General features: G+C 32.8%; 1 protein-coding gene across 16 annotated transcripts in view; it reads right to left on the bottom strand.

Annotated features, from left to right (window-relative positions):
- Window positions 1–17,072, bottom strand: part of PPFIA2 (PTPRF interacting protein alpha 2) — a 500,797-nt gene that overhangs the window by 20,938 nt on the left and 462,787 nt on the right. For 8 of the 16 annotated variants that reach the window (XM_074402490.1, XM_003927840.4, XM_010338464.3 and 5 more), the window contains 4 exons: window positions 14,499–14,699; window positions 3,415–3,477; window positions 2,176–2,205; window positions 431–624 (listed from right to left, as the gene is read on the bottom strand). In XM_074402490.1, the coding sequence (XP_074258591.1) occupies window positions 431–624; window positions 2,176–2,205; window positions 3,415–3,477; window positions 14,499–14,699 (488 nt within the window). The remainder of the gene's footprint in view (window positions 1–430; window positions 625–2,175; window positions 2,206–3,414; window positions 3,478–14,498; window positions 14,700–17,072) is intronic. The other 8 variants (XM_074402500.1, XM_003927837.4, XM_074402498.1 and 5 more) reach the window with 4 other exon arrangements.

Here is a 17,072-nt window from a genome sequence, read left to right as displayed (position 1 = left end):
TACGTCTTAGAATAATAATTTCTTCTCAAAGTTACTCCTAGAATGTTCCTAAATTATAAAATTTATAATCGCATATTTGCGTAGGTTTGAAACTATGAATATTTGTTTATTCTTCATAATTTTCTAATATAAACACAACTATAAAATTATAAACACTGAATTTTCAAAGAATCTGGCAAAAAATAGACTCATCCCTATGAGGATAATTTTGTACACATGTATTTCCATGGACTTTGGGAACATAATATGTTCTAAGTTAGAAAGTTCCTGCAGTTTGCTTCATGAAAATATTTTTCAAAGTAGATGTCCGTAGATGTTTCAAATGACATATATTTTGTATCTCCTAGACATCCATTTTTGTTTTAGTAAGGTATAGGTAATATATTGTTTTGTTTTTATTATTCTTTAGAAAAAAAAAAAAAAAACCTACCGATGGAAACTATCCACCATTTTTAAATGGACACGAAGATCTTTTTTTGTTAGGTGATCTAACATTCTTGCATCTACCAAGCATTCCATAAAGTAACTTCTGTACTGAGGCAACCCCAGGCTGGGAAGCCATTCATTTCCAATCCACTCGTGGTTCATATCTCCATAAGCCAGGGTCTGTAGAAAAACCGGACACTAGAATTGTTTTATAGCAGTCAAGTTTCTTAACCAATCAGATGAGATGGTAATTGGAGAATATTACCTATTAGTATAACTGATATTTAATTGCTATGATTTGTGAAAATGAAGCAAAAATAATATTCAGATTGTATGTATTCGATTTGGTTTGGTACAAAATGGAACTCTGCATACATTTATCAAAGTATTTGCCTATTGAAAATGATTGGCTATTTATTTTGTATTTTCAAAAGGAATTACATTTTGTCCATGTATGTATTTTATTAATAATGAAGTTATTAAACACTGAGCTTTAAGATTCTGTCTTTATATTGATATATTTATCTCATTTTATTTATATCTGTCATTTCCCTCTTGTCAATGCCATTATTGCCATTTCCCTCTTATCAATGCCACTACTGCCATATTGCCACAGTGTAATGGCAAATGTTGATGTGAAATGGTAACCTCAGTAAACAAAGAAAGGAATGAAGGGTTTGGAGAGACAGAATTTTGAAGCTTTGTATGAACACTGTTGTTACCTAGCAAAGCTGGTAGTCAGCTTTCCACAAAATCGTTGAAAAGAATCAGTCTTTTCTAGAAATCTGTCAAGATAGACTCTAAAATAAGCAGGGCAGGATAAAAAACTAAGATAACCTAATTCTTTAATATAACAAATAAACTATTCTTACCAATATTGTTCAAAACAGCTAAAATGAAAACCAAAATCAACCATTAACACTAAGCAAATATTTTAAAAGAATTATTATTCTCTATTATTTTTACAGAATTCCTATTTAGCTCCTTATCATGCCCTAAATTTCCAATTCTAAGATGTATTTCTAGTGAAAATCTAACTGTTCCTCTTATTTTCTGTGTTCTCAGGAATGAAATTTTTATCAAAATCATAATCTAATACAATCCTACTGTGTGTTTAAATACAGGTCCTAATATAACTACCAAAATTTTTCTTATATTGAAAGGTTTCGATCAGATTCAATATAACACAAATTTTCTCTTTCAGCCATCCAATATGTGGAAATGTAGAAAAAATGCACAGCATCCTTAAAAACATGTATGTCTGTTCCAAGTATAGACAGCTGTCTCATATGGCATCTCAATCAATGCTGATGACTCTGTAGTCTACAACACCAACACATACACCTCCAACCCCCTCATACAGTTTCCATTATATCTGAAGGCATGTGCAACTCCAAATAAGTCTTTTCTTTCTTTTTGTTCCCCTTTTAGATTCAACTTGAATGCTTCCTGATTAAATATATTCAAGAATGATTTCAGAGGAATTTAAGTTTTGTATCATTCTTTTGGGAAAGAAAGAAAAGTACCCTTTTAAAAGAGGCAAGGTATGAAATGGCAGTCATTTGAAAAATATTGTAATTTGAAAAGACATCTAAAATGCTAAACATAATCTAGAATTACATATACAGATCAGCCTAATATTGAGCTAAGTGAAGGCTTATAATATTGTGACTTATGACAGTTTCTTAATTTATATCTTCAGAGACTATTAAATGATATTAAGAGTCTTAAAGCATATGTATCTCCTACCTGGGCCCAGCTTCCTTCCTCAGATTCTTTCTGTGTTAGCAGCAGGAAATGATTAATAAAGCAGGTAAATATAAATTAATTTCAAATTAATACAGTAAAATTTTTCTAGCAGAAGCAAAATTTGTTATACAAAATAATTTGTATCACAGGCAGATAAACACATAGATTCTTACTCAGACCCACAGTGATCAATTTTACAGTTCAAAGGCAATTACACAGCAACTATATAGTTTTTGATTAATTCTAATTTAAATGTTAATGCATAATTTTGTGAACATTTGATTTGGTCATTCCAAACCTTTTTTTTAATTCTTAAATGAGTGTAATTTTCAAAATGTAATGTGCTATAATAAAAATTTCTGATGTCATATATGCATATGTATATATAATAGGGAAATCTTATACAAAGTAAATTAGTGAAGTGAAAAAACTAACTATATTCCTCCAACAAAGCTTTGTGATAATCAAATAGATTTCAACAGTAGTCAACAAAACAAAACAAGACAAAAACCAAGTACAACAAAACTAAAAACGAAATTAGTACAAGACATTGGTGATTTTAGCCATAACAAATTTGTAGATAATTTTCAAATAAGGATAACACTGAAAAGACATTAAACAGAAGTTGATAAAGATAAAATATATGATATGCCCAACTTTGTTACTTTACATGAAAAAATGACTTTTATAACAGTTTATTTTTGAAAGTTACAGTTACAGAGTCCCCACGAAATTCTTGAAAATTGTGCTTTTCAATACCAAATTAACATAAAGCATTTTTGGTTTTTGGGTTTTTTTTTTTTTTTTTTTTTTTGGTCAAGCTTTGTATCTAAGATGGTAAAGCACAAGAAACCAGATGATCATATTAAAAATGAATATTAAATCTAATATTTTCTATTACCAATTTAATTTGGTTTAGAAACCTGTTACCTGTGAACATGTCCAATACTAAATGATATTTGTTACAAAAACTTCCAATGTTGCAACATGATTTATTACATTCTTGCTTATTGTTTGTGTACTATAAGCTCTTATGATATTAGCCACAATCTAACACTATTTCATTTAAAAATTTCAAGAGAATACTGAAGAATATAACTGTAAAAAATGTTAGTTATTACTGCATATAACTATAAAAACACACCCTATTTCTCTGGTCTATAGTAAACAAATTAGTTTCCTCATCCAAAGAGCAGCAAAGTCACTTTCCTTCAGGTTCAACAAAGCCATAAGACTAACCGTTTTTGCTGGAGCTGCAAGATTTTCCATTTCTTCATGAGTCACCCAAACGTTGCCTGAAGGCTAGTGAGGAGGCCCAGAGGGAAGCAGAGGAATCCATGGGAGGCAAGCAGTGGTAAAGAAGAAAGGCAGCACCTCTGTGAGTTAACAGCAACACAGCAATACCACAGTGCCCGTGCCCCTACCGTGTGCACAAGAGAGACAGCATGGCTGGTTTGCTCAGAGCTCCCTGCTACTTCTACTCAAAAATATTAACTAGAAAGAGGCGTGTTGGGAAGCTCTTGAGGGGTAGATTTAAAATGACATTTCTCCAAATTATGAATCAGGAAATAAGCATCATCAAAATTTGCATTCCAATGGTATGTGGCTATCAGATCAATTTTTGTAATAATGGTGAACTGATTAAATTTGAACTGTAGAATAATGAATTTAATTTTTAAATCAGGAAACAATGGCACATGCATGTGTTGTGTTATTACCAAAATTTCCTTTCACTTAATTTTGATTCTCAATATTCTTTGAAGAAAAAAATTGGTTGTCAATATAAAGCTGGAAGAATTGTCATAACTAATCTGGAAACCAGCATCAGCTTTTTCCAAATGATTATTTTTTTGTGTGTGTGATTCAATAAATATTAAGTGTTCCTGCGTTCTTGCAGATGAAAAAGAAATTAAATGCTATTTTTATTTTTCAGCCACACTAATAATTGTCAAATTACAAAACCCATATATTTCCTAACTCTTCACCAGTGTCTGATACCATTATAGAGAAGAACAGAGTGTAAAAGAAAATTCTTTCTTTAACAGGCAATATTCTATTGTAAAGTCCCATTTGCTTTCTTAAAAAACCCCTTGGCATTAGTTCTATACACTTAATAACGTACAGTTTCAAAACCAAAGTCGACTGAGTAACATAAAGATCAGGTATATCATTGAAGGTACTGGGCCCCTGGAAACCACTTGCCATAAAATTCCATCATTTCTTTATGAACATTGCAAGGTTTTCCAAGCACATCAATGAAATTTACATCCTATGTATTATTTGCTACTTGTTTTGGGAAGGGTCCAATTTCTAAAGAATTGGTGTAGCAAAGTTGTTACCCAAACATTGTTAAGTCATCACCATAAGTCACTTTGGGCTTTTCTGCCATTAACCTAGTACCATGACTTTTTCTGTATTAAAAATAATATAATTCAATATAATTTGAAATGTAACTACATATAAATTGATGAGTATAATTTGATGTAAGTGAAATCTTATATATGTATATAGATGCATATATACAGTCATGTAATACATACTGATGTTATAGTCAGGAATGGAGTACATGCCCAAAAATGGTGTCATATGATTATAATAGAGCCAAAAAGTTCCTGTCACCTAGTGCTGTCATAGTCATTATGCCATTGTAGTGCAATGCATTACTCACATGTTTGTGGTAACACTAGTGTAAACAAACCTATTGCACTGCCATATAAAAGTATAGCACATGCAACTACGTGCAGCCCATAATAGTTGATAATGATAATTAATGACTAGGTTACTGGTTTATGTTTTACTACACCAAACTTTTTCAATGATTAGTTTACAGTGTACTCCCTCTACTTTTGTTTTTTAAAGAGTTAACTGTAAAGTAGCCCCAAGTAAGTTCTTCAGGAGGTATCTCAAAAGAAGGCATTGGTATCCTAGGAGATGACAGCTCCATGTGTGTTACTGCCCAGTGGAACAAGATATGGAGACGAAAGACAGTGATACTGATGGTGCCAACCCTGGGTAGACCTGTAGTAATTTGTGTGTTTGTGTCTTAGTTTTTAATGAAAAAATTTAAAGGGGAAAAAATGAAATAGCAGAAAGCTTATAGGACAAGGATATAAAGAAATTAATTTTTGTTCAGCTGTACATTGTGTTGGTGTTTTAAGCTAAGTATTATTTAAAAAGAGTCAAAGCTTAACAAAAAAGTTTTATAAAGTGTAAACGTTACCATAAGCTAAGGCTAATTTATTACTGAAGAAATAAAAAGATTTTTTAATGACTTGTGTGTAGCATAAAAGTATAGTGTTCATAAAGTCTACAGTAGTATACGGTAGTGTCCTAGGGCTTCATAATCATCACTGCTCTCTCACTGACTCATTCAGAGCAACTTCTAGTCCTGCAAGCTTCATTACTGATAAGTGTTCTATTCATGTGTACCATTTTTTATCTTTAATATTTTTACTGTACATTTTCTATGTTTAGATATATTTGGATAGACGCATACTTACCACCATGTTACAATTGCCTACAGTATTCAGTTTGATATCATACTGTACAGGTTTGTATCCTGGAGCAATAAATTATACCACATAGCTTAGGTGTGCAGTAGTCTATACCATTTAGGTTTATGTAAGTATGCTCCATGATATTCTCAGAATAAAAACGTTGTCTCATGACTCATTTCTTAGAACATATATCTGGCATTAAGTGACATATGATTGTATATATACTTCAATCACAAGTGAAATTGGGTGGTAAAGATTCATAATTAAAAGCAAATTCTATGCACATAAAAATTCCACAGGCTAGGCATCAAATATATATGTAGAATTATTTTTCTTATACTATTTTGAAATTTAGAGCCTAACTGATGTTTTTTCTATAAGTTTGTGTACACCTATGAAATAAATTTAGAATACAAAAGTCATTTATGTCATTAAAATTCCCTTTCTTGTATCCTCAGCTTCTAACAATGATGCTCATTATAAACAGAAAGTTTCATATGAATATATAAAACATTACATTATTTGGAATAAATTGTTTTTACTGAATTTATGAGAGTGTGCTGGGCTGAAAAGCACTTTACACTCATCTGTCACATTTCCTTTACACCCAGTTATCATGGAGCTTTGATTGAATGGCTGTACTGTTTGTTCAAAGTGAGTTTCAGTGATGATTACATCAGAGAAAATTCATTTAGGCCAATCTTAAATGGCTTAAGCTTTCAGAACAGTGTAAAATCAATTTTACACTGATTTGTGTAGCTTCTTCTTTGATTTGTAATCCAAACAATGAAGATCTCACTGCTACTTAAAGAAACTACCTGTATTAATTATCTCACACTAGAATAGATACATGCATAATATCTTTCACAGCTTATCTTTAAGTCTGTGTCTGCCAGTCTATCACCATATTCTGGGATGGGGGAAGATGCTGGAAGCTATGGAAGCTGTGGTTTTATCTGTTTCTTTCCTCACGAAATGAGTATATACCCAGGGCAAATTTTTTAAGTATGGTTGGCAAACTTAAAGAAGTTGTATGTTGTTTCTGTTTCATAAATAGTTTTACTTGTGAAGAGCACTGCCTGCCCTATAGTCTTGTAAAACAGTCAACAGAAATAGTTTCTACACAACCCAATCAAGTAGACATTAACTGAAGTTCTAACAAGTTTATTTTACAAGCAAGTTCATATGTAGTAAGTCAATTATTCAATCAGATTGCTCTCTCTCCACCACCACTTTAGGGAATGGAACTTGCATGTAAGTACATCATGAGGGAATAATTTAGAGCTGAGTTTCAGAGAACATCCCTATGAGAGAGCTAGACTGGGAAGCTTTGAGCAACCAATGGGCCTAAGGATATAAGTGCTTTTGGTATTGAGGATAAGGAGAGTACAAAAAGTAGGTTGGAAAAGTATAAAAAACAAACACCATGTAACTTGGTTGTGGTCCTCTGAGATCCCCTTAAAATTACCTACTCACTGCTCTCAGTAGTCTGTGCTGCAACCTCCCAAAAATGTGTGAGCTAAACAATGCAAAACAATAGTCATTTTTTTTGTGGCTAATATCATCTGAGTCTAACATGTAATTTATAAAATTTTAATTATATTATCAAATTAGATACAAGGGGCTTGAGCTATACAGCAGCACTTATCAGTGATCACCCTAGGACATTTCCTAAACCTGTCTAAATTTCAGGTTCTGTATCTCTTAAGTGGGACTAAAAGTGCATGCTCCAGATTAGAAAGAAAGATTACAAAGTTTATATTATAATACAATATGTTCTTATACAGAAATGGGACTAGGATGAGGCACATGAGGTCCCAGGGGACTATAATGTAAGGAAGCAATCACTTTCAGGGTTGATATCTGACAATGAGAGCCTCTTTAAATTTTTTTGCTTGAAATGTCTTGCTTGTCTCTCCTTAGTCCACATGTAATAGAACGTTGGGAAAGTATCATGAAGTGAGAACTAGAAGGAAATTTCTACAGGATGATAAGAATTAAAACACTTACCTAATTAAATCATTCTGGAAAGAGTTACAACAGAAAAGTAAATAATAAAATGAACTTAAGAAATAACTCATGAAAATTAATCAGGTGAAAATAATGAGTACTTTTGCTGTCAGAGATACAGTATAAGCAGCCAGATCTCAGAATTATCTTAAATCTTATCTGGTTAAAGTAATTTTTGTTACTACCTATGTCATTTAAAGTGTTTTTTACTTTGTAATGAAATTACAAAGTAGTAACTTTAAATTAACTGTTTACATTCAAATGGCCTGTATCCACATTTCTCCCCTATCTGAATTTTTGTCTCTCATTATTAGATAAATCCTTCTCATTATAATAAGAATGGCATTTATACCTCACCCTCTTTCCAAAAAGGTTGAGGTTTATAAAGATAATTATACCTCACTCTTTTTTCAATAAAGGTTGAGGCTTAGGAGGAATCAAAAGAGGCACCAAACAGACTAAAAGAATGCTATAAAAAGAAGAAACACTGATAGAATGCAGGAAGCAGAAACAGGAAAATTTACTTTTTAGCAGCAAATCCACATAGGAGTATGACCTTAGATAAGTCAGTTTACTTCTTTACATCAGTTTTGCCCATTTGTGAAACAGCTGTAATAAAAGTACCTTTCTCATAGTGTGGTTGTGAGTCTTAAATGGGTTATTACATGTAAAGCACTTAGAACAGGGCCTGACAGTGAGCATTCTGCTGATGTTGGCTACGACTGTATTTATATTAGAATTCTGTTAGGCAATCTCCATTCAAGCAAATCTTTAATTCAAGAAATACTCTGTATTTCTCTGTATTACACTGAGCTGATGAATGCCTATCTTCTGCCTTACATTTATGCTCAGTCTTGTTAAATTATATGGTTATTAAAAAATCACTTTGTTTCAAACTTATTTATTTCCACAGTATTTGCTTTTAAAATGTTTGATTCATCAATTTAAATAAATGTTACATAAAGCAAAATATTTTAAAACAAATTTGGCTTATATATAAACACTAAGTCAAATTAATTGGAAAAACCAGAGATAGGCAAATGTTGAAACACACTATTAATAACACACAACTTTGTCAAAGCATGGGGAAGAAATTGTAAATGTCCAGAATGATTCCTCATTCAAATGGCTTTTTGAGTTAGTTTGAAGTCATCACTTTAAAAAGAAACAACAGCTAGAGAAATAAAATATGTTTCCAGTAAGATTATCTAAAAAAATAATGTGGAACTTGAGACTGGAAACATGCACTCAAAAAAAATATTCTAGATGCTCCATCTAAATTTGCAATGCTTGAGCATTTCTATAATTTTTACCTAAGATAAAATATTCAAATAATATACTTATTTTTATGACAAGCTTCTTCAACCAGATTTCAATTAACTGATATCTCCATCTCTATCCTACTAGGAAAGAGACTTTCTATATTAATAGTAGCTTGGGGAAAATAAACAGAAAGCTGGAAATTTTGGGCTGATCCAAGGTAATCATACAAGTGACATTTAGATTTTTCTTATTGGTGGTCCCTCCCATTATATCTAGGCAGGAAATGAGGTAGAATCAAATAGAAGTGGTAGTTAGTTTAAAAAAAAAAAAAAAAAAAAAAAGCCCAGGAACCTTATCTTTTTCTCTTCAGAACTTCAGTTAATAAACATGATACACTGGTCTAAGAAATTCAAGCCCAAACCTCAATGTGCAAAATAATTTATATGACCTGAACAAAATGTAGTGTTCTACAAGATATAATAAAATAACTATGTTTTAAAAAAGCATTAAAAAATCTGCCTTTGTGTTTTTTAACTGTGAATTCTAATATATAATGTTAGGTTATGACTTTATGTAGTGAATTCATTAATAGCAATTTATGTGGAATTTTTGTTTTGCAAAGCAAACTGTACTGGAAATATACTGGATATGAGTAAATGCTTCCATGCACATGGAGTAGAAGGAAGAGGAAATATTTAGTAGATATTTTTAAAGCTTAGAGACACAACTTAACTTGTCTCATGTAATTTGCTTCAGTATTTGGCAAGAGGCATATATGTTCTGTGAATACAGAGCTATCACATATTAGTAAAAAGATAAATATTCTTATATACTAGAGATAAGTTGGAAAGTTATTAATAGAAAATTAATATAAATACTAGATTAATAAGAATATAAAAACTTGCACATTTAGTAGTGATTTTCAAAATGCAAATTTAAGCAAGGAGATAACCAATGTTGACAAAGGGAGGAATAAGAGCAACACAACACAACTTTGGCAATTAAAGGTTAAAAGTATTAAGCATATGCATGCCCTGTACACAAATATAGCAATGGAAATGACCACAGTTTATGCAACAATATAATTACAAGAACATATTTTACACACAACAAAAAATTGTGTTGCACACAACAAAAAGTGTCCAATAGTAGGAATTTGGTTAAATAAGTTATGGCATTTCTATAAAGGAGATATGCAGCAATTAAAAGTGATGTTGCAATTGCATATTTAATAAAATAATGCTTCTACTACATTACTAAATTTCCAAATTAATATGTTGTATGAAACAGTCCATCTATATAAAAAGATAAGAATAAAGAATGAAAAGGTCTTCATCACATTTTTTCAATAGTGAAAAAATTAACATTGATTATCTCTGGAATGGATATTTTTAATGTTTTTAAATAATTTTGTTGTCAACTTTGTATTTTTCTGTTTTACAAATGTTATACAGGATCATGTATTAATTCAATAAACACATATAAAACTTAAATGCCGTAAACAATATATTTTTATGCTTCAAATGTTCATTTCTTTCTGAACCCTTATCCAGCTGGTAGTGATTTCTGTTTTCTTGAAGCTCCATCACATTTTGCTCCTATCACACATTTAGGAGTTAATCTATGTAATCTTGTACTAAACCTACTGGTCAACACACTTATTTTCCTTTGTAGAGTTTCCCTTTCTGAACTCAAGGCCACACATATTTCTTATACTTCATAGAGTATATGAAATATGTGGGTAGAGTGATTTGTACAATGATTATTTAAGGTGAATATTTACTAAAATTTGCCAGGCAGTACTGTTAAGGCTTGGGGTTGATGGAAACCTGACACTATCTTTATTTCATCTAGTGTGAGATAAATCAAGAAAAGAGAGAACTATAAAATGTTGTTTATAAGTACATGGACTGGTAACTCAGGAAGGAACCAAACCCAGACTTTAGGGGCTCAGCAAAAGGTTTTCAGAGGAAATATATAAAGGAATTGATAAATGGATAATGAATTGGGGAAAATATGGTGACTGTGAAGTGTGATAAAAGTTTCAGGGAAAGGGAAGGCCAACTACAAAGCTTATAATTGACCAAGGGCAAAGAACTTTAGAAAATTGAAAGTAGTTCCTGACCTGGGGAAATAAAACCTTCGAGGTGAACTGAGGCTGGACCATAAAGACTCTCATAAGCTTTCTTTACTTCTGCCCATTCTTTAAACAGTTGAATGTTAGTTAATATTGTATAAATTAAATTCCTTTAGTTTGGTTAAATCGTTTTAGAAAAGTAGTTCTTAAATTTCTTATTTTTCATTAAGAAATAGACTACACTGGAAAATAAAAAAAATAAGGTGTATCCTATTTTTCTATCCGGAAGTTGAGACTTCAAATTTAAAAGATTCATAGTTTTTAATATTTTTATTTGCATTTGCTCTTGGGAGGAAATTATGGATATAAACCATTTATGATGCTTCTCGTTTAGCTGGAAATTACTCAGGAAACACTTCATCAGAGTTAAGTCCAATTTACAATAACTATTTTAATGGTCATTTCAGTTTTTTATTTTAAATATACAGGTGACTCTTGAACAACACAGGTTTGAACTGCATTGTTCCACTTATACACAGACTTTCTTTTGCCACTGCCACTCCTGAGACAAAATGACCAATCTCTCCCCTTCCTCCTCCTCAGCATACTTAACATAAAGAAAAGACTTGAAACCAACCTAAATGTCCATCAATGATAGACTGGATAAAGAAAATGTGGCACATATACACCATGGAATACTATGCAGCCATAAAAAAGAATGCATTCATGTCCTTTGCAGGGACATGAATAAAGCTGGAAACCATCATTCTCAGCAAACTGACACAAGAACAGAAAACTAAACACTGCATGTTCTCACTCATAAGTGGGTGTTGAACAATGAGAACACATGGACACAGGGAGGGGAACTTCATACACCGGGGGGCTTGTTGGGTGTTGGGGGTCTAGGTGATGGATAGCAGGGGGTGGAGTAACAGGAGAGGGATAGCATTAAGAGAAATACCTCATGTTGATGACAGGGGAATGGATGCAGCAAACCACCATGGCAAATGTATACCGATGTAACAAACCTGCACGTTCTACACATGTACCCCAGAACTTAAAGTATAGTAATAAAAAATAAAAATAAAAAATAAATTAAAAAGGGAATTAAACTTTCTCCCAACTAAAGAAAACATGAAAAAACAGATGATGAGAATAAAGACATTTATGATGATCTACTTCCACAATGCAATATCATTTCTCTACCCTATGATTTTCTTGGTATTTTCTTTACTCTAGCTTACTTTATTGTATAAGTAGCGCACATAATATATATAACATACATAATACATGTTTATCAACTATTTATGTTATCAGTAGGGCATCCAGTCAACAGCAGACTATTAGTAATAAAGTCTTGGGGGAGCCAAAAGTTATAGGTGAGTTTTTGACTGTGTTTGGGGGTCAGCATTCCTAATTCCCATGTTGTTCGAGGGGTTATTGTATTCTGAGTTGTCTTTGAGCTTAAGTCATAATCCAGGTACAGTGAAAAACATTGGTATTTATATTTAAAAATAATATAGATAAGACTTATTAAAAATTATATATTTTCCTACATGTTATTTAGGAAGAACTTAAGATGGAATTATGTAAGAAATATGTAAGACTTTTAAATTTGACCTGGCATCAGAATCTAGTGTATTAGAAAGGAAAATGTGTAAATAGAATGAAGCAAACTATTCAGACTGTTTAAAATCATGCATAAAAAGTTATACTTGTTACTTTTTTGCCCGAAAACAGCAATAAAGCAATACGACTTTTTAATATTTTACCTATTGCTAAAATTTATCTCTTTCTCCTATATTTTATTACACTATATAAGATAGGAGATTTGGGAAACCTAGTAATTATCAGAAATAATATGGCTTATGAACAAAATATATAATTTAGAAATGGAATAAAGAATGAATATTATTTGCAAGTTTTTGTTTGAATTTGCCATCATGTATGCCTTTTTTGTCGTATTTTGTTCTTTTCTAGTATTAGGATAGGTCAAAATGTAAGAGATGCTTAGGAATTTATAACTGAAAAACAAACAGATTTTGAAGAAAATATATTCCAGATATTCCATTTGGTATTTATAAAACATCAAACTCATGTAATTTCATAATTATGAAAACTTCTTAAGAAATAGAGTTAGAAAAGAAGACATACAAGTAGCCAACAAACATATAAAAACACTCAATATCATTAATCATCAGATAAATGTAATTAAAACCACAGTGAGATACCATCTCACATCAGTCAGAATGACTATTATTAAACAGTAGAAAAGACAACAGATGTTGGCAAGGGCACAGAGAAAAGGGAACACTTATACGCTATCGGTGGGAATGTAAATTAGTACAACCTCTATGGAAGGCAGTATGAGGATTTCTCAAAGAACTAAAACTAGAACTAGCATTTAACTCTGCCATCTCACTACTAAGTACCTACCCAAAGGAAAATAAAGTATTATATCAATATCAAAATAATGCCTGCACTCATGTTTTTATCACAACATTACTCATAATAGCAAGTCATGAAATGAATCTAAGTGTCCATCAGTGGATGACTGGATAAGTAAAATGTATATACACACCATTAAATACTGTGCAGTCATAAAAAAGAATAAGCTAATGTCTTTTGTAGCAACATAAATGGAACTGGAGACCACTATCCCAAGTGAAATAACTCAGAAACAAAAACTTAAATTGATTATGTCCTCACTTGTAAGTGAAAGCTAAACAATGGGTACATGTGGACAAGTAAGGAAATAACAGACATTAGGGACTCCAAAACGGAATAGAGTAGTAGAGGGTAAAGTTTGAAAAATTACCCACTGGGTTCAATGTTCACTATTTAGGTGATGGGAACACTGGAAACCCAAACCTCTCTATTACATAATATACCCATGTAATGAAATTGTATATGTTCTCCCTGAATCTATAAAAATAAAAAATATTAAATTAAAAAATAAAGTAGTGGCTTAAGCTTTGTATCTTTAGTAAGCACTAATGCTTATAGATCTCCTGAGAAATTACCTGGGGGAAACAGAAGAAAGTGGGAAGGAAGAAAAGGGGAGGGAGGGAACGAAGGAAGGAGAGGAAAGAAAAGAAGGAAATAAAAGGGAAGAGAGGGAAGGAAGGAAGGAAGGTAGGTAGGGAGGGAGGGAGGGAGAGAAGGAGGAACAGAAGGAAGGAATGAGCTGAAAAAGAGTAAGCTCAGGGTCTTGTTGCTTGGGAGAAAAATCTAAAGTCTAGTCTGGATGCTAGCTCAAAAGTCTGCTATGCTAGCTTTCAAGTCTGATATGAATCACTGCTCCTCAGTTGAAAATCTATTAAAAGTAGCAGCAAGGTTAATAAAGAGCAAGTTAAATCTCTTGAGAAAAATTCAAGCTGACACTGAAATGTGTGCTGTCACAATTTTGCTCTGTACACTTAGACATGCTGCTATCTGCTAGTGTTGGGGAATGGGAGGAGCACAAACTGACTCACAGTTCGAGATGTTGGAGGAGCTGAAGGACTTGTTAGGGAAACCATCTCCTGGATTGCTAATCGGAGCTTTAAGCGATGCAGTGGATTGCTGATTCCAATTTCTCTCTGGATCTCAGTGTCAGATAAAGCAGACATGATGGCACCGCTCTTCACATTGGCTCGGCAGGCTGCCACATACCATGCAGGCATTCCTAACCAAAGCTGTTAGATAGGAAAAAAAATAACAAATTATAATAATAGTTCTCATTTTAGTGTCTCTTATGCTAGGAATTATTTTATGTATCTTACATACATGACCTCAACCCATGAGATAAACTGTTATCATTATTTTCCCCAGAGGAGTTAGATGCACAGAGAAATTCAATGATGTATTTAAAAACACCAGTGAGGCAGTGACAGAAACAACATTTGGATCTGAGACATGGTAGCTCCAGAGACTCTATTTTAATTAAGTCATATGACTAGTGATAAAAGTAATGGCTACATGACACCAAGATCCCCTTTGTATGTAGGGACCAGAACAGCTACAAGCTGCATTTGGTAAAGTACTCAATTAATGTTTATTTAATGAATGACTTCAATTTATAATTTTCCTTTGGAATTCTAAGTGAAGAGAAATTCTGTCACAGAAGAGACAGCTGTGCCTGCTCCAGCCATGTGATTTTGATCAAAGCGTGCAGTGTAGCTAAGCCACATTTCCACCTACCTTCCTATACCATGTGAAAGATGTGTGACTTAATTAGATGCTATATATAGAAATGCCTTTTGGAGAGTGATGTACTAAGAGGTTAAAACTCGAATCATTGAAAAACTAGCTAAACAAAGTAACAAAATTAATTATGCATCAGAAATTAGAGATTTCAAGGCTTTCATGCCTATAATCCCAGCACTTTGGGAAGCCAAGGAGGGAGGATCTCTTGAGGTCAGGAGTTTGAGACCAGCCTGGCAAACATGGTGAAACATCGTCTCTACCAAAAATGCAAAAATTAGCTGGGCATGGTGGCGGGAATCTACAACTCCAGCTACTCGGGAGGCTGAGGCAGGAGAATCACCTGAACCTGAGCAGGGGAGGTTGCAGTTAGCTGATATCACACTTTTGCACTCTAGTCTGGGGACAGAATGCAAAGCTTGGGGATTTTGCCTCGAAAAAAATTAATAAAATAAATAAAAAGAAAAAATAAATAATAAAAAGAAAGAAATTAGAGATTTCAATTTTTCAAATTTGCTGTGAGACTACTGAAAGACAATTAAACCATTAAACCAGTGGTGCAATGCACACAGCACAGGTCTGGGGCACATCTTAAGCACTGGGTGAATACCAACTCACAGGCATTATATTTCAGCATCTGAATAACATGCACTTACAAAAGGAATTTCCTCCATCATTTGTTATGAGTAAGAAGTAGGCAACGGAAGAAAAAATAGCAGTTTAAATATTTGTTTTTGAATGTCCAAAAGATTATATTTTTTTTTTTGCTATTTGTTGAAATAAACAGATTAAACAAAGGAGAGAATTGTGAGAGTGAGAAAAAGTAAGTGAGATAAAGAAGAAAAAATACAAGGCCACTATCTCTGGATCACAAATCAGAAGACCTGAGCTCTAATTCCCTCTCAGTCATTGGTGAGTCGTGTAGCCCATTTAAACTTCAGCCATATATTCTTCATTTATTAAATAAAGGAATTAAGTTTGATTATATTTGAGGGATCAAGTTAGCTTCCAAGATGATCTCTATCTCATGATATCCATTCCCTTGTATAATCTCCTTCCTTTGAAGGTAGGCTTGGTCCAGTGATTTATTTCTAACAAATAGCTGATGATAAAAGTGATGGCATGTCACTTTCCAGTTTAGGACTTGATAGTCCTCTCTTGCTCTCTTTTTCTCTCTCTCACTCTGGAGTAAGTCAGATGTAAGTAGCCCTATGGAGAGTCCCATACGACAAGGAAATAATGTTTCTGGCCAGCAGCCATCAGGAAACTGAATCATGACCCTGACCACATGAATGAGCATGGAAGTGTATTCTCCCAAGTCCACTCTTGAGATGACTGCTGCCCTACCTGATACCTCGATTGCAACCCTGTGAGAGACTGAGCAGAGGCCATCACAAAGCTATTCCCAGACTCCTGACCCACAGAAATCATGAGTTCATAAATACCAAATTTGGGGGGTAATTTTTAAACAGCAATAGATAACCAGTACGAACATTCTTGAGTTTAAAAATTCTATAATATTGAAAGACTACTTGTCTCTTTTGAGAAAAAAAAAAAAAAAAAAAGCAAACAAACTCTTTGAGTCAGTGTGGACTGCATTGTGATTGAGATGAGAAAGGAGTGGGGAGATCTAAGGACAGTGCATGACTATACAGATTATGCTTTCTTCCAGCAGGTTAGGCACAAAGAACTGACCTTACACTGACAGGTACATTATATATGACAGAAGATGGAACTTGACTAATTAGTTTATAGACTCAAACTGTTCACAATAACTAAACATCTAAACATGTCTTCTTTGGACCCTAATGATTTTTTTACCCGTATCTTCTAAGATATTTGGATTTCCACTCTAGTTAACATTA

This window comes from Saimiri boliviensis, chromosome 7 (assembly GCF_048565385.1).
Source record: "Saimiri boliviensis isolate mSaiBol1 chromosome 7, mSaiBol1.pri, whole genome shotgun sequence".
NCBI lineage: Eukaryota > Metazoa > Chordata > Mammalia > Primates > Cebidae > Saimiri > Saimiri boliviensis.
This window is presented reverse-complemented; position numbering and strand designations above follow the sequence as displayed.